The 18,775-nt window shown below is 46.7% G+C and overlaps 2 protein-coding genes across 3 annotated transcripts in view; both read left to right on the forward strand.

The window, feature by feature from the left end:
* Nucleotides 1-6,861, forward strand: part of LOC119172107 (sodium-coupled monocarboxylate transporter 2) — a 127,794-nt gene extending 120,933 nt beyond the window's left edge. The window contains exons 15-16 of the mRNA XM_037423099.2: nt 2,155-2,246; nt 3,617-6,861. Of these exons, the coding sequence (XP_037278996.2) occupies nt 2,155-2,246; nt 3,617-3,718 (194 nt within the window). The 3' untranslated portion in view covers nt 3,719-6,861. The remainder of the gene's footprint in view (nt 1-2,154; nt 2,247-3,616) is intronic.
* Nucleotides 6,862-15,813: 8,952 nt separating this feature from the next.
* LOC119172106 (sodium-coupled monocarboxylate transporter 1) overlaps nt 15,814-18,775 on the forward strand; it is a 50,831-nt gene continuing 47,869 nt past the window's right edge. For both annotated transcript variants that reach the window (XM_075892963.1, XM_075892962.1), the window contains exon 1: nt 15,814-16,298. In XM_075892963.1, coding sequence (XP_075749078.1) covers nt 15,957-16,298 — 342 coding nt within the window. In that variant the 5' untranslated portion in view covers nt 15,814-15,956. The remainder of the gene's footprint in view (nt 16,299-18,775) is intronic.

An 18,775-nucleotide genomic window follows, 5' to 3' on the forward strand; every position in this document is an offset into this window, starting at 1 on the left:
GTGGTTTTCGCGCCGGAGAGAGAGAGTCGCGCCTTCAGCTGCGCACTTGGGTGTGAACAAGAGAGGAAATTTGCCCAGTCAATATGGCCGACTTTCGTCTTCACCACGGCTTCACAACGAGTGACGTCGGGGCCTCTCCTCAGTCGTTTTCTTCCTCCACATGGCTAATGCACTCGGTTGCGGACCCGCAGGTCGTGGGATCGATTCCCGGCTGCATATTTGATGGAGGCGAAAATGCTGTGTGCCCGTGTGCTCAGATTTGGGTGCGCGTTAAAGAATCCCAGGTGAACTAAATTTCGGGAAGCCCTCCACTACGGGGGCTCTCAAATTCATATGATGGTTTTAGAACGTTAAACACCGCATATCAATCAACTATGGTTTTTCGCTTGAATAATTAACATTTACTTTGCTTGTTCTCGCTTAAAAGTGAGCGATATGTTGAGACGATTCTGGTTGTAACTTCGCACACCAGGTACCAACTATGACTGCAGAATAAATATTTAATGGTAGAGTATAAAAAGGTTATAATGGTCCAAAAACCTAGTAACCGCCGCAGTTGCTGCTTATTAGATGCGAAGCAGCTCTTTGATTTCACGTCTGTGAAGCGGTACTGGCGTCCGTACGAACGCGCCTCAACGCGTTCTCCTCGCCGCAAGTGTTGGAGCGATGCCAAGTAAGTTACGCCGCATTCGCGCGTTGACGTCATGCTCCCGCGCACGCTTCCCTCGCAGGGGCGCGCTGACGTCACTCTCTCTCACCCGCAGCACGCTCGCCGCAGCGCCTGAAGCTGCCGGCTCCTCCGGCCGCTCGCGACACACTTCTGTCTCGCTCCACCCTGTCCACCGCCCGCAACGCTCGACCGCACGTCTAGTGGACTCTTTCGGCTCGTTTATACTGCCATGAAACTCGTACGAAACCTAACCCGCCTCGCGTGTCTTTGCGTTTCAAACGAACGTTTACTCGATAAACGCTACACCGAGTTTCGCTTCAAACATTTTGTCTTCCACCCGCGCCGACGCCCGTTTGAACCGGGTCAACGCCGTGCGCACCGCTTAAGCTTTGCATCCCATCAGGATTCTGTTCGGGAACATGGCTCATATTCTTTTTGTGTGCAGTTACCAACTTAACTTAGTTACGAAAAGTAGAATAAAGTTAGTAACGGTTGCAGCTACAGACTGTCAGGTGATGTGTGTAGTAAGTGGGCTGCGAAAGGTGAGTAGCAGTCCAAGTAAGGTAGTAAGCGCTGAGTTACTACCCATTTGCATGCAGTTACTAACATTGTACCGACTTAGTAGAAAGGTAGCAAAACGCTATTAGTGGTAGAATATGGTAACCACTGCAGTTACTACCTGTTTGCTTGTGGTTACTACCGTTTTACCAACCTTTTAAGTGTTCAAATTTCGCAGTACCCGCATAATGCATATTGAGGTAGCCGCTTGCTTCTGAATACTTTTTGGGCAGCGCATGACTGCATTGAAACCATGTTAGGGCTGATAGTGTACAAGTTTTTGCAGTAAGCGTGAAAAAGATGTTTAATGAACCTACTTCAGCGTTACTGTCGCTCTGTGTAAGTGTGTTTGAATCATGAGTATTTGATGATTGATCGATGAGCGAACCTTATCAGTAGTCACCCAGTCAGTTGGTGAATGCAACGCAGGAAAATATGTAGGGGAAGGTCTCAAGGTTACAATCATCTTGCTGTTATTTATATGCTAATACGCCAAAACGGTAATACAGTGCACAGATGAATGAACTTTATTGGGTCCTTCAGAACGCGCTTTACACGTTGATAGCGCGCATAGGAAGAAGTAAAATAAATGTAAGCTCCAATAAAGTACGAAACATTAATGTGATTATCTTGAAAATCGCGAACCATAGGAATCTCACAAAGCTGAATGCGCCATTTACACGATGGATAAGACCGTTTTTAGCTTTCGCCAAAGTACCTAAATATGCATTGTTTTTTTGCCTTGGGTGGAAGTGCATTCTCTGTGAAACTGGTGGGCAAACAATGCTACTCCACCTCCCCGTAATTGGCACGTATTTTAGGCTGCAGAATGTTGAGCTAGTTTTATTGATATGGATGCTTCGTTGGCTTTGGCGAAGGGCTCTGACATCCTAGTGACTCCCATTCTTGCTCTTCCATTCTCGCAGGAATGAATGAAGGAAAAATGCAAGACCCGGAGCTTTTCGCACAATGCGTGGCGAAGCGCTTCATCCCACCTGATGACAAAGAGGCTGCAAAAGTATGTTGTTCGATGACTGAGCGTGTTTCTACACTAGTCCATATAGTATGTACACTGCTATAGAAATACATGGGGTAGTGGCCTGGGAACCTTTGACGGCCCCTGCACATGGTGCAGGGTGATTCTTCTAGAGCTGACTTATTTATTTGGGCTGTCGTTTTCTTATAAATAGCCTGATTTATTAGGGTTGTTGGCAAAACGTTCAGGAAAAATATTATCTAAAGCCCCGTTCTACTTTTTTTGTATGCAGCATTGGAAATGAACAATAAACAAGAAATAACGAAGACCGTGAAGTGCTGTACAAAACGGGGCTGGATTGTGCCTGTAGAAGAATAAAAATTTTGATTGTCATGTGGTACAAAAACCGGGACTAGCAAAGGTATACAAAGGTTATAAAAAGTTGATCACTTACCATTCAGCAGGCATTCGACTTCAGGTTGTTGTGACTTCAGCAGTATGCAAGTCCCTCTGTATTCGCAGCATGGGGTGGTATTGGCTATTTTTGAATATTTATTTTTTGGCATTGGGCGTTAAAAAATAAGGGAAAGGCCAATACATTTTCATCATTTCTGAATATTTAGCTGCACACCTCACTAAAACTGGAATACTTGCAAAAAAAACTACAGGCCAATGAAATAGGTCATTTCTTGATTAATCACCCTTTATACAGACAACTTAGCGGAGGGGCTAGCAGATTTTGTACCTGAAAGTTTTCTGTTACTTCTTTTCTTGAAACAAGTACAAGAAGCCATGGTAAAGTAGTACACTACGTCTCTCAAACTGCGAATAATTCACTCTGCATTTTTGTTCTGATATGCAAAAAGGGCTACGGTAAAGTAAATGGTATGATGGTATGGCAAAATGTATGAGGCAATGATTACTGCGTGGGAATGCTCATGTCTGAGTACTATCAACAGTTGTACTGTTTTTTTAACACAATATTTTCATGTGGCTCTTACACCCATTTTCTACATTATTCTTCTTTTTCGTGATTTTGTTCATTATGGAGCTAGGAAGCATCATAAACACTTTGTAGGGCAGGAAAAACAGACACAAAGAAAAAGACAAGAAAAAGGGGAGACGGGAGAGTTACCAACGAGGTTCGCTTGAACCTTAACTGGAAATAAAAAATGAACACCAAAAGCATATACTGCTTTGACGTCACGTGACCTACCGGAAGTGACATACGCGAAGTTTGGTATGACCCTGAAGTCAGGTGACGGAAATGCAAATGTATTGTCAAAGGAAAGATCGTGCGTGACGGTAAATTTAGCACCCTTTTCATACAGCCTCAGTGAAGTGATTGAACTGCTAATTTTTTTTTTGATATTGATAAGACATTCTTCATCTTCTTTGCATCTCTTTTACAGTCGATGGTCGCCGTGGACGGGCGGAACGACCTGAGCATCCGGGACCAACCGGAAATCAGCATATCGCACGCGTCCAAAGATCGCATCAGCACTAACTTGTAACGATTGCCTTTTCGCGTAGCTTATACAGTAGTGCCAAGACATATTTCATTCCTTCTTCACATACGCGCGGGCATTTCTGTCGGAGGAGCGAACGATTCTCATCGCTCTGTGTAAACAGTGCAGGCTGCCACTGGTGCGACTCCTCTGGACCAAGCTGTGATTTTCATAGCGAGACTTTCTTATCGATATTTTTTTGTTCTTCCTCGTTGGCTGCTGTACTTTTCGCGTATTATGGACCGATATATAGTTTCTCAATTCAACAAGCCATCTACTCATCACTGCTGTGCAGTTGCTATGGGAAATTACGATGTGCTGAGTCTTTGTGAGATGTTTGTTCCTTAGAGCACGTTCGGGATGTCAATGTGCGCAGTACGACTGCGATTTCGGCAGTTTCTCGCTCCCCTGTGTCCGTTTTTTTTTTCTAAGTTTCTTTTATGTGATGCAGTAACTCATCTTGTGATTAACGTGACCCCCACGAAAGAAAAACAAAACAAGAAAAAAAAACCCAACATGGTTGATCTCTCCGTCACATGAAATGGTATAACACGAACGCAAAACGTATCTTACAGAAGTGGCTGAATGTTTATTGCACTTTGATGTTAGAGAGCTTGCTAAGTGTCTATTGGCGTTATATCACCGTTTAACCTGGATGAATTCATGTCGATGTTTGGTGGTGCATCTCCATCTCAACGGCTGACATCTGTGGTCAATTATTAAACAAACCTTTGGAGTAGCTGTAGCAGTTAACGGTAGAGCGTAATCAGAGGAAGCGGTGCATCATCCAGAATGTCTCTGGCCGCCATACCATGGCATTTCAAAGAGTTTTCGAACACAATGAGTGGAGTAAAAGAAAACGCAGCGTGCGTCACGTTCTAGCCCGGGCGCGATTGTTCGCGTTGCGAGCGTTAGCGGAGAACGTGGTATTACAGCAAGGCAGGCGTGTGTCGCAGACCTTTCTTTAATATGCATGACTGTTATCAGTGAGGCTGAAGCTTGGGCTAATTTTGTAAACTCGCTGAAGGCGACGCACGCGTAGCGACGACGCTTTGCAGGAACTAATTGCGGAAGCCACATTAATGATTCATTACTTCTCTTAACCGCTCCCAGATGGTGACACCGACCTGCCCACCAGAAGCACTATGAGAAAAAAACTGTGGCGTATAAAAGGCACTTTTCTAAAGCTACCAGAGAGTTTAACCGTGACGCAGTGGATAGCAGGCCCAGCGTCTGTTGTCGCAGACCGAGAGGTCGATGGTTCTATTCCCGATAACAGAATTTTTTTTACTAAGTTTTTTTGTAGTCTTATAATGTGCATCTTACGTCATTTCCGTGACGGAAATACATCACTGAAGTCTTGGTGGACCCAGGCACTAAATATTTTCTTGTTAAAAAGGACGACAGAGCAAACAAAGTGGACAGGACAAGCCCAAACATTGATTCTTCTAATAACAGATGTTCGCTACATAGTGTCAATGCTAGTACTCAGCGCTTCGTTTTCTGTGATGCATTTTTTTCCGGTTCTGTGCGAATCACAAGATGAATACATGGTAACTCGCTCAGTTATCTGGGCTAATGCAACTGCCAGTGCCTAGCATTAAACACATTTCGCAGCTATTTTTCTCCTTACCTCCCTCCATTGGGTACTTACGATCGTTCTTGAATGGCATTAAGGAACTCTCAAGTTTTCTCATACACATGCGCAATCAGCATATCGCGGCACACGAATGAAAAAAAAAAGAATATTGTGGTTTCATAGCAGAACGTTAGGCGAGCATTGAGTGCTTGACTTTGTATCATAGAAAGCCATGGTATTGCGGCGACAAAGATGAAGTGGGTTGGTTGAGTCTACAACTTGCAGATTCAGCGATCATCGAGTGACGCTCTACGCGGCCCGTACGGCGCAAACTGCCGGAAATTGACTACACGATGTTTGTCATTCTATTGTTTTGGGTGAATCTGAGATGCGCAGCCTATGCAAAGGGCGAATCTGTTCAGGCAGAGAGGAATGCTTAAGGTTGCGTTATATTGGTTCAAAATTAGTTACAGGCTGCTATACGTTGGACTAGAGGAATCAGGTTGAGTTAGTTCAGAGCCTTATTTTTGGCATTGATTAGGTTGACTTATCGCGGGTGTACAGTGGAAAGTCATAACGCATAGATAGTCGTCAACAGACTTGGTAGGTCTGTACACCCAGATTGCAGCAAAATGCGCAACATCATAGACTCAGAGATCGGACATCGTGGGCAAGAGGTCATGGAGTCTACGGTAAAATGCATTCTGTAATGGTCGACTGTTATGTTTGGTCCACCTGCACATATGCGGAAGCGAGTAATTGTCGGACAGGGGCTTTTATTTTTTTTGTAGTTTGTAGTTCAACACACAAAAAAAGTTGCTGTTTATATGGCAGTGGCGAGATTTTCTAGTGCCAGGAATGCTGTTCTCAAATGCCTGTTCATGTACTGTTACTGCAGTACACGCAATAGTGCGTTAGCACACTTTGATGAACCTCAAATGTGTTGCCTCTCTTGATGATGTGGTTTGCAATGGACATGTACTGCGCATGTCAGTGCCTGCCAGCGATTCGCGTAGACTGCGCTACAAGGGACATGTTCATGTATTTCGTTCCTCTTTTTGTTTAAGTGCAGACGTATATCTTTCAAATATTTCATCGCTACTGTAGCAGTGCTTTGACACTTTCTGTGGTGTTCTTACAGCTGCGGTAAACCAACGGGCGTGAACTTTTCGCGCACCATTATTGTAGCTGTGTTGTACATACTATTTTTCTATGCGGCGACCAACTCACATACTTAATGAAAAATAAGTATAAGCATAAATTGTTTGCCTACATCATTTACATTGCTCTTTACGCAACATCTATTTCACATTTTCACGCTACTCACTGAGTGTTTACGAAAGAAGGGAAGATGCAACATTCTGTTTTTTTTTGTTGTTGTTGTTACGATTGTGGCGTTTGTTCGATTAACAAGTGAAAGTGATTCGCACACCGAACTTGTATACAACTTGAACTGCGCTGTGGGGTGAAAAAGCCCCGCATGATCACGAAAGACTCTGGAAACGTTTGCCACTTTTCGCCCACCTGCTGCCCTAAAAAAATGAATAAATTCTCACCCTTTCGTCGCTTATCGCTGACTGATTTCTTGCTGTGTCTTCAGGTCTGTATGCATGTGTGTGTAGTGTGTGTGTACACAAGGGTGGGGTAGAGGAAGAGGGGGATGGTTCACTTGGTAGCGATTCGGACATTGGAAATTTTCGATGGTTACATTTTCTAATCTATAACATGATTGAACGCAGCCGAAGGGTAAGTAACGTGTTTGTTACATCTTACGAGCAGAGTAAGTAACGTGGTGTTGTGGAATGATACACAAGAAATCAGCTTGTCATGAAGTATCATTTATTGACGATATCGGTATCTTGTTGAAAAATACGCAGTTCATTGCCGTGTTGACTTCATATTTTGATTTTAGTATATGCTTTCGAATTAACAAGCTTGCTGCCTCGTGCGCATAGTCAAACCTGAAACTGTCAACTGTCAAGCAAAGTTTCTTTTAACCATTCTATCATTCTGGATGCCGAGGGCTGGGGTCAGAAAGCCGCCGAACCGGTTTGACTAGGACCACGACTCCTTACAAAATGGTGGGGATAGGAAAATTTACGGCGCAATAAAGCTGCACGGAGTGAAAAGCAATGTTGCTTACTCAGTTTCGTGCAAACGTCGTACAGCCTAAACTAAAATACCTGTCCAATCGCCCATTTGAAGAGGCCTTGCGTGAAGTCGCAAAAACGGCATAGCGAACAATGCAGTCCGAAGTGACCGAACGAAGCTGAAAATTTCTCCTCGCTTCAACGCATCTAAAACATTGAGGTAACTCAACTCCAAAAAAATACGTGCGTAGGTAAGAGCACTGGAAGCCAACATTCATCTTTGCTTGCTTTGCTTTTGTACTTACCGTGCCTACATTACCTGCAAGGTAGGACGCTTGGACGGAGGGGAAAACAAAAACTTCATTAGAGAATAAAAATAATCAATTCGGACAATTATAAAGTTATTTCGTTCATCCATTCATCCATCTATCCAGGCAGTTATGGTCGGGCTGTCAGTATACACAGGGCTCCGCTGGCACGAGCGGCTAGCTGAGCCTGTTCAACAAAGCTATTTGGCACTGCTTTTTGCTTAACTTCATACTATACCATACTGCTTTTGCCCTTCCCCAAGCCACGCCTCCCACTGCCTGCGAAGCATGCGCGGTGTCTTAGTAGTAATGCGTAACACCACGGACAGGTATATCTAAATGTCGTGGGACATATTTTACTTAGCTTGTGCAAATTCGGAAAGCTATTGCTTTGTATGCGTCACCAATCCCCGATTTGTTGGCTATCCAAGTATTTATGTGGAAGGCCGCATCTATTTCGTTGCTCATTTTGTCGTCGACTGTATATATGCGCAAATAAGTCACGCGGAGAGTTAGCACAGTTGCACTCGGGTCACCTTTCCGGCCCTTTCTGCTGCATTCGCAAAAGTTTCACCTTTGATTACACCGCTGGCTAATCCGGATTGTGAGTGCAGCTGTTTAGGTGTTTTGATTTTGCGACAAGTTGAAAGAGACTTATATGTATGTACAGCCGCATACCACACTGTGAGTGTGACTGGCGCGGAAAATTTAGTGCAGGCTATTTCGTTATATCAACCGCCGACGCCTCGCTGACCGGTAAACTGCACTAGGCGGCGCGTGTGTGCGTTCCAAAGCAGCTAACGCACCACGGTGCACACTGGGGTATACCTATATGCGCTCGTTCATCTCCGGGGACGCTTGCATCGTATCCATCCAGTGTACACTGGAGTAACTGTAGTTGTTCCCTTCAGTACAACTGACAAACACGTGATATACGTCATCCGAGGTTCCGGGAACGTCGATCGCCACTTGCTAAGCCTACAGCATCACTTATTACACTGATGTAAAGAGAGAGAGAGAAACGAGAAAAAAAAGGAAAGCAGGGAGGTTAACCAGATGCTAGTATCCGGTATGCTAACCTACACTGGCATTGGGGAATAGGGGGTTGAAAGAGAAAGGGAGAGTTAAAAAATAAATAAGAGAAAAACACCGACACACATCTACACTCATGTAATAATACACTGATGTAAACGAACAGAGCGAAAGCTGTTCATGGCTAGGAGAAACAAGTAAAAATCACAGCATATCCGCGGAGTAAATGATGATGAGTGGGGCGAAGCGTCCGTCCGTCCGTGCATCTATCCATCTGTGCTTTTCCATCCGCCTGTCTGTGCGTCAGACAGACAATGGGTGGACGCGGCCAGCGGATGATTCATGGTTTGCCGATAAAAACCTTCGAGGTTTCGCCCCACTCATCATCATTCACTCAGTGGATATGCTGTGAGGTTGTTACTGTATACATGCATACATAAATGCGACGCAACTGTATTTCACGGGTTCGCGGAGACATGTAGAAAAGAGCCCGTTGAACTAGAAATGTAGTCGACTAAGGTTGCACGGCGGGCTTGTTGGTTATTCATGTCCTTAAACACCTTAAGGAGCTTCGCCCCTAAAATGTGGTTGGTCTCTATGACATAAGAATCGGTATAACACACGAAAGTGAAACTTGCCTTTACCGAAAAAGTTCAATCTTTATTACCCATTGATATATAATGCCCCAGAAACCTCGTCGGAGCAGGTTGCGGAGGCAACGCTACACTTTCTGTCAAGCAGGACGAACGCCATCTAGGCGGGGTTGCGAAGCCGCTCTGATTATATAGCTCGAAGGCTAGCGTTCGTTCGAATGCTAACATCCGGGTGCCAAAGGGCTGAAGAACCAGGTGATGAAGGACATGCGTCGATGGTTCAGTAGGCTAAAAGCGCGTTTTTTATTGCCGCGAAACAAGAGGTCGTGAGTTTGACTCCCGAGTCTCCAAAACTGTGAAATTTCTTCTTGTGGTTTATTTATTTATGTGATGTTCATGTAAAGTTTAACAATGTCATATCCGTGACGGAAATACATCAGTAAATCTTGGTGTACCCCGGCATCAAACACTTTCGCGTTAAAAAACCGTTTGAAATCGGTCCCACGAGCGGTCTCCATTGGCTGCGCTATTAGTTACGTCGTTCTCAGAGTCGTACCCAAGTACGCTTGCCATTGGCTGCGCTGTGAGTGACATCGTATCCTGTCGCAGTTGTGGCGCCAAGCACGCGTGCATCAGTTTCTACTGAGAACTTCCACATGGGTAAGCCACGGACAACTCTAGAAGAGAGCCGAGAGTGGAAAACGTGGGAGGGCTGGCATTCGCCGAGCTGATGGTGCAGTCCGGGCACGAAAACAGACCCGGGAGGCCGAGTGCCGACAGGAACGGCGTTCCGATAATCCGGCAGCCTTTCAAGCCACGCCAAATCGCGAACGGAAATGCAAGTGCCGGTGGCGGGCGAATCCTGTGAACCACGCTGGTGAGTTAACTCGCGTTATCAAACGCTCGCAACAACGCCGCGCCGAACTGGTGCCGTTGCTCGCACGACAGCGCCAACGTAACGATTTCGGGAGCGCCTTCGTCGGGGCGAAAGCCCGCTTTCGGCGGAAGTTTCTGCAGTGGCACCTGGGCTATGGCAGCGACGTCTGTGATCGCCTGTGGTTCAAGAACAACCACTGTGATTAACGTTTTGCGAACACATTACACTTCTCTGTGACCGTGATCGTGCGAGGTACAATGATCGGCTTGTGAAATAAACACTGGTAAACCCAAGCCAAACGTGGAAGGCTTCACTGCAGTGGCGGGTTGAACCCACTGCCAAATATTGGGGCTGCACGTTTCAGCTTTAGCTGCATGGTTAAATATCTGTATACGGAGTGATTGGGCGGTGATCCTTTTCTTCTAAAACGGTGCAGAGTCTGCGTAAATACTTTGCTATCGAAGATTAAGGACGTGAATCTAAGGCAAATAAAGCTTTAGTTTGTAGCTATGGAGCGCACGACGGTGACTCGATAGATTCTAGGTGGACGACAACAGCTTTCAGCGGCGCAGCCATGTTTTCTTGACGCAGCCTGTGAATTAGCTTCTCCGCAGTGCATAGTTGCTGATGGCGTTTGGAAAACAGATGCGCAACTCTGCTACTTAAAGGTACAGCGTATACAGTAACCTGGCACTATACTGCAAATGAGTTCTGCGCAAACACGCAAGGTAGCGGAAAGGTTAAGAAAGGGTCGATTGGCAGAGCGACCGCCCCGGAAAGGCATTGGTCCCGGGTTCTAACCCCGACGAATGTTTCGGCAACTGTGAACATTTTCTTTCTGAGAAATTTGTACGGATTTCCCTGTGACTTCGTGCTACAAACGGGTGGTTGTGTTTCTTTTGCTATACAATATACTGTGGCGCTATATACGAGTGGGTGCCGCAGAACCTCGTCACTGTGGTCATGGCCTCCGAGATGGCGGGTGCGCGGCGGGTTTCTCGCCGCGTTCCCGCCATCTCGGAGGCTATGCCTCAGTTCGATCTTTGTGCTCCCTTCGCTATGGCCATCTTTCTTTCTCCGCTGAACTCAGCGTTTTCTGTGTTTTGTCCTCGTTCACTCCACCGGATATGCTTACGGCGCTCAACGCAGGAATGGGTGAGAGGAGCTGTGCTCTAAGGATGCACTTTCCATGTAGGGGCAACGCCAACTGTGTTTAAAGTGTCGGTTATGCGTAGTTGTAGCAGCGTAACATTCTTCACATAATGCCACAGGAACTGCCAGCGCTCGAGTGCTACAAGCGCTGAGAGTTTTTGTGGCAATATGCTATGGAGGCGCCGCGAACCAGGTGAAACGCCGACAGCCAAGTCAAAACAAGCTAAGACATGACAGTCATGACGAGGTAAGCCAGCCGCTGTGCACATGTCAGCTCTGCATGCGCACGAGCTCTGGCCGAGGGGTTAGCACGCTTGCCGGAAGATAGCGAACTTGTGGCTCGGGATATCGACACACTTCGCGTTCGCTGTTTTAGGGATGAAGCTCCTCAAAGCAGCACCCGTTCATCCCTCGTAGTAGTCGCAGTCGTAGTGTGTAACCAGTCTTACGTTTTGACCTGCAAGGTGGTGCTGGTGGGAGATTTCTCCTGTGCGTTGTTGAACAACAAAAAATTCGTAGCGTGCGCGTTAACTAAAAGCCGAGTTCTCCTGTCTATCATTCCCCATTAGCAGTCATTGGCATGTACATTGAGCACTATCTGACAAGAAAGGGTTCCTACGTTATACTCGCTGGGCGTAACCTCCTTGGTTTTTTTAAAGGTTTAGCGAGCCATAAATAGAATAAAGGCCACAGTGCTATAAATACAGTGAACTAGTATATACCATGAACGCGGTGGTTAAAGGTGGGAAGTAAACCCGAAGCGCAATACTTAAGAAAGTGTGCGTGTGCCACCTCTCATTTAGTCCTTGGAATGTCCGCTGGATGGCGGTGCTTCTATATGGGGAATATATGATGAAAAGATACGAGATGGTGGTACTTGGAGTGTTGAGTAGGTGGAAGAACGGACACATAGACAGACGCATGGACGGACGCACGGATGGCTGCATGGACAGATGAACGCATGGACGGACGCAGGAGCACATGCATGGACGAACACGGGGACGGACGCATAGATGGACGTGTGGACGCACGAACAGACGGACGCATGGACGGACGGAAGCTTCGCCCCACTCTCCATAATTCACTCCGTGGATATGCTGCCATTTTTTCGTCCTCGTTCGCTCTGTTCGTTACGAAGATGGCGGCGTTTTTCAACGCAGGAACGCATGCCTGAAAGCTGTGCTCTGAAATGTGATAGTTTTAGCGACCGCCCGTCGGAAGGAAGTTCTGTGTTTGTAGTCCGCTCCTCCCTTGTGCATATTGCACATGGCATCGAGTGGCATTCCATGCATATACGGCGGTCGCAATACTTTCCAGACTAGGTGGTGTTGCATCACTATGACGACAATCTATCACGCTCAGGCTACTCCCCCCCCTCCTTTCTCTGAATATCAAGTCCCCTCTTCTCGAGGCCTTTGTGTCTATCTGCCTTTCCTCTCGCTAGCTCACTCAACTGACTCAGGTGCCCTTCTTCCGCCTACCGGGGAGCCTGTTTTTTTTCTTCTTTTTTCAATAGAGCATATGTGTTCGTTGCACTTGAGGCGTGAAGAAGTACTTCTTATCATTCTCGCAATAGCTTTTCAATTTGTGCCCGAAGCACGGTAGACGAGAGTTCTTGCTCGAAATCTACATTGGGATGCGGTAGCCGCTGCCAGGAGCCGAACTCACGACAGTGTTGCCCGCACCAAGCTGTCGCTTGACAGTCAAGTACTAGTGTGGATTCACGGGCTGTGGTGTCGGTAAATGACTTCTTTTCGCGCCTCTGCCAAAGCCCATGCTTATATCTACCCACAACTTGCAGAGCGGTGCAATAAAATAGAACGACCGTAATTTTCTGTCTAACTTACCTGTTTTCTTATTACCTATTAACTCTTGAAAGTCCACCCAGTTTTTGTCTGGTAGTTCGGCACTCATCACATTTGCCGAATGATTGCGAGAACGTTGGCTACCTTTTGTGAAACTACAGTTTTGTGATGATCTTCACGCACACGTGCCGGTGTTTAGATTTTCATGTCTTTTGCGATGATCTCGACAAAGTGTAAAAGCGAACTCATTCAACAGGGTAGTTGCACTCGAAGTGTTGCAGTGTGTTACTACTGAGAATTCATCACTTCACTCTCAGAGTTGCTTCTTTTAATGCCCACGCTGCGGCGCAATAGTTATATTGCTCGGCTGCTGACCCAAAAGTAGCGGGTTTGACTCCAGCCGCGGCGCGGTTTCATTTAGTAGGAGGAAAGATGCCAGAGACTTGAGTACTGCGCGATGTCAGTGCACGCTAAAGAACATAATACGTTCAAAATAACCCGGAGTCTTCCGCTATGTCTCAAAAACGGGCCACAGTGGTTCACGGGCCGCATGTTGCCCGTGATCCTACTCGCTCGCGGCGCGCGGCTCGCGCGTGACTGTGTCAAACCCCTATGCATCTATTTTGTTAATAAGTATGTTCGTGAGCTATGCAGGCACGACTTGTCTAAGGCACATTTCTCGCAAGGCACTCTATGGTCACTACATGTTGAAACAATACAGTGATTGATTGATATGTGGAGTTTAACGTCCCAAAACCACCATATGATTATGAGAGACGCCGTAGTGGAGGGCTCCGGAAATGTCGACCACCTGGGGTTCTTAACGTGCACCCAAATCTGAGCACACGGGCCTGCAACATTTCTGCCTCCACCGGAAATGCAGCTGCCGCAGCTGGGATGCGAACCCGCGACCTGGGGGGCCAGCAGCCGAGTACCATAGCCACTAGACTACCATGGTGGGGCAACAATACAGTGAAACAAAAATTATATTTCAGAATGGACATCCAGATTTTAGCGATTTCGAAGTTGGTTATCGAGGTACAGTTGGAATACAGGCACCAAGTCTACTTCATAAGTGGCCTGTATATGAGACATGAGAAAGGTTCGCTTTTCAAACCTTGAAATTGCAACGTTTGCGGACAATCTACCGACCCCCCCTCCCCCGTCCTCCCCCACGCTCTTACCTTTTTCATTACTCCGGCCCGCGTGGGACTATATTAATTACCTCACTGAAGTCCGTTGGCTGAGGCGAGCTTGAGATATCTGGACCATACAGAGTCTTTCCTAGCGTGAATCGATTTGGTACGTTGAAGCAGATAAACTAAGCCAGGTAAAACAAATCTTTTTGCACTTATGTCATACGTACACATCGTTTCAACGAAATCCGATTTTGTTTTGGTGCAATGGTGTACCGACAAACGTGCACCTAAGTGGCGCGTGTCTATATATAGTCAGCTTATGTTAAAGTAGTAGTTCAATCTCTCACTGTGACGCACCTTCATAACAACGGCTGACCCCGTATTTGCTTCCTTTTACTGACCACCCAGCGTGACTGAGGAACAACAAATGTGTGCGAACAGGCACTCTCGTACGTACAACTGACACGACTGTTGAAACAATGAGAACTGGCCGAATGCCGAAATTCCATTACCGGACTTTCAGAAAAGACCATCGTAAGCTGTGTTGCACGTATGAGTTTTCACTTGTACAAACACACACACACACAAAAGCGAAAACTACGCCTGTCGTTCTAACTTCTCTCATACCGAAATACACTGCAGTTACTGCATAGTTAGAATGTTAGAAGATACGGGCTTACCCGCTTGCGAGTCTGTTGGCGGCAACATCAGCAAGACAATAAGGTGTTGCACTTCGCCTGCTTGTGGTTGCATCGTTGTACCACTAATCCAATTAGACAAAAAGCTGTATACCAGTCCAAGTATAGTGGCCGAATGAACACCTAGTAATCTTATGCTCACCGCTCGCGTAAGCCGGCTGGATTGAAGTCCCACTTATGTGGAGCGTCGTTAGAGCGCGCCACCACGTTACAGATTCAGCTCACACGTCTCGCTTCATTCTAAAGCTTAGCAGAATACGAGACACCGGGAAACCGGCCAACCCCTCGTGTCGCAACAGCGACGGAGACAATGAGCGGCGTACGTACGCGCATTATCGGTGTGTGAAGACTGATCGGCTGGGTTTTGTCGCTATCGGCAGAGCAGATCCGGGGGGCTGCCCCTTACGTCACTCTGTAGAAACTTGGCCGACCTCCGTGCTCCTCCCATTTCTTCCTAATAGCCATCCCCGTGTCACAACTTCGGAGACGTCCATTCAAACGCCATATGCTGCGTTTGCACGTCGTAGCGTTAGAAGTGCAACGAGGAAAATCCCTTCGCGTCGTTTGCTCGCTGATAGTGCTCGCTACGACAACGTCCGGCTTCTTGTACTTGGCACCGATACCGATGTGAAAACACGCAGCGTATTTTTTCGCCGAGAGGAGTGGACGCGACCCGCAGCTGCCAAGAGGTGAACCGGCTTTGCCGCACGTGCCGAAACGGACCCTTGTTGTTACCCTTGTCACTCGGCGGGATCCACATATAGCGCCTCATTTCACCTATATTTTCCAGTGTCGCCAGCCATCGTACACACCGAAGAAGAGCTGCGATTGTGGTGGGCTGACTTCGTTGCCAAAGTTTGGACAGCAGGTGGGATTGCTGCGATCCATACGAGCTCCGTACAGTGCAAGTTCCGTTCTGTGTGTGAGTTGGGCGTTTTCTCTGTGTTCGGAACTCACGTGTGACGCCAGCGATGGACGGCACGCCCAAGTTCGGAGGGGTCGACTACGCCGTGTTAGCAGCGATGTTGTCCGTGTCGTCGGGCATCGGACTGTTCTTCGCGTGGCGCGACCGACGCGATCAGTCGAACCAGTCGTTCCTGTTGGGCAACCGGCAGCTGGGCCTCGTGCCCGTCTCACTGTCCATGATGGCCAGCCTACAGTCGGCGACAACGGTGCTCGGATACCCCTCCGAGATGTACTACAGGGGCACGCAGTTCTGGGTAGCCATCTTCGGACTGGCCATCTCCAACGTCATAGCGGCCGAGGTCTTTCTCCCCGTGTTCTACAGGCTCAAGCTGACCAGCGTCAACTCGGTCAGTGACCGTTGTTCGGTTCTCTCTATTTCTCCGTCTGTGTTCTTATCGGTCACGATTAGAGAGCTCGTCGAACTGCGCATCGGCTGCCTTTACCGTGCCGCTGATAATATTTGCCTTGTGGCATGTTTTATCAGGCGGAACTATTAGCAGAGAGGTGTGTGTGCGTTGGGGTTGGGGGGACGCAGATCGTGCGTACCTTACAGATATTGTGGCAGTATGTGCCGAGAATCTGACGTGGCCTTTGATAGATATGTAAGGTTTAACGTCCCAAAACCATCATATGATTATGAGAGACGCCGTAGTGGAGGGCTACGGAAATTTCGACCACCTGGGGTTCTTTCACGTGCACCAAAATCTGAGCACACGGGCCTACAACATGTCCGCCTACATCGGAAATGCAGCCGCCGTAGCCGGGATTTGATCCCGTGAGCGGCGGGTCAGCAGCCGAGTACTTTAGCCACTAGACCACAGCGGCGGGGCAACTCTGACGGGCCCTCCCAATACTGGAAGAAACGTTTCCTGGCAAGGTCCTGAATTCATTAGATTGTTACATGAATTACAGTAAGCTGCGTTAAGCCTCGGTATTGGCATCGCTTAAAGAGCCGAACACGGACACTACATGGCCTACAACAAAGCGTCAAATGCGCTCTTCCAAATCCTGCGGACAAGAATAACTTTTCCATGACATACCTTGTGATATCTGTAAATTGGGTACATGTTTCTGTTCGGCGAATGAATATTTAGATGTATATTGTTCCAATAGAATGCGAGGTCACTCTTCTGGCCAAAATGTATCGTTCTACTCAAAGTTTAAGCTCAGCGCTACGATCCAGCTGTCTTTTTAAATACCCGTTTGCGTATTTTTCGTGATTAGTGGCTAAGTCTTCAGGTTCAACGAACCCAAGGGTGACGTGCGTCGCTATGGCTAAACATTGGTTTCACGCTGTTATTCAGATGCCTATAAGCGCACATCTGTTGAGGCTTTGTGCGCAGAACTCCGCGTCCAATCGCACGCAGACTTTGTGTGCCTAATATGGCATGCGATAACGCATGCCATATTAGGCCCAGATTCTTTGTCACATATAAAAATCGTTCTAGAAACGTGTACTGCAGCCCCTTAAAAAGTCAGCTTTGTGTAAGTATCTTCTCTTCGCAAGCATACAGTAATCATCATTTGCATTAGCGTCGCCCTGATTGGAGATGAGCCAGCTGATGATTATCGGCGCCTAAGGCTTTCTTGGCATGGTGCAATATATTCTGAACCAGTCTTAGCCCTTCACCAGGAAACCGATATATCCGTTACGGTAGGCCTGAGGCGACGACGTTGCGAAATTGAACTCAATGTCGGCGGGTTCTATAGCGGCTGCGTTTCCGCGAGAGGTGAAAGGCCAGGGTATAAATTTATTCACTCCTTAAAAACACACAGCGGGGACAAAATTTATTGTCTTCTTAGTTAGGGCGAGCCTCATAATCACGTTATGGAGTCGGCACAAAAAAAATAAATAAACTTAGGAATTTATATCTTCTAAGAAAGTGTTTTTTTTTCGGAAATGCTGTAGCTTTGTGGGCTCAGATTTGGGCGCACGTTAAAGAACCCCACGGGGTCGAAATTTCCGGAGACCACCACTACGGCGTCTTTCATAATAATATGGTGGTTTTGGGACGTTAAACCCTACATATCAATCAATTTTTTGCTTTTTCTTGCTCAGGCGTAATTATCATTGTAGCCTGTTTCGAGTTTATTCACTCTATGACGTGCTTTTCTCCACTCACGCGAAATAAAAAAAAGGCTGCTTATATTGGCGACAATACGGTACGTGCAAGTGGTTTAGAAAACTTATGTGCCGTTCTATCCTTACATATCTCACTCTAGATAATTTGCGCGCGTGCTTGTGTCTGTGTGTGTGTGTGTGTGTGTGTGTGTGTGTGTGTGTGTGTGTGTGTGTGTGTGTGTGTGTGTGTGTGTGTGTGTGTGTGTGTGTGTGTGTGTGTGATAGGTTTTACACCAAACTACCAGAACGAAAATTACGAATTCACGAATTCAATTACGGTCGTCGATTCCGACGATGTACGTTTCACGCCCAATGAAAGCTTAATAATACAACCCTTATTTACTTAAGAAAAAAACAATCTGCACAGCACAATGTTGCTACATATCACTAAGAATCGGCTCTTATAAGCCGCAGTGCTATCTCTCGCACTGCTCTATCGGATATTGCCTTCTTATTTTTTATGTTGGGAGTACTTCTCTTTTTTCTTCTTGTTCACCCTCGTTGAATTTATTGATATATTTTTGAGTAATTGTTGCCGTTGGTATATACTACCCTGCTGCAATAATGAAGATTTTGCAGACAAAGAAATCCCACTTTGATTAATGCAACGCACTCGGCCACTTATCAGTTTAGAGTAACAATACAATGTAGACCCAGAAATTATAAAGACTGATGAAGCCGGCTGGTGTTGACAAAAATTGT

This window comes from Rhipicephalus microplus, chromosome 4 (genome assembly GCF_043290135.1).
Source record: "Rhipicephalus microplus isolate Deutch F79 chromosome 4, USDA_Rmic, whole genome shotgun sequence".
In the NCBI taxonomy this organism is placed as follows: Eukaryota; Metazoa; Arthropoda; class Arachnida; order Ixodida; family Ixodidae; genus Rhipicephalus; species Rhipicephalus microplus.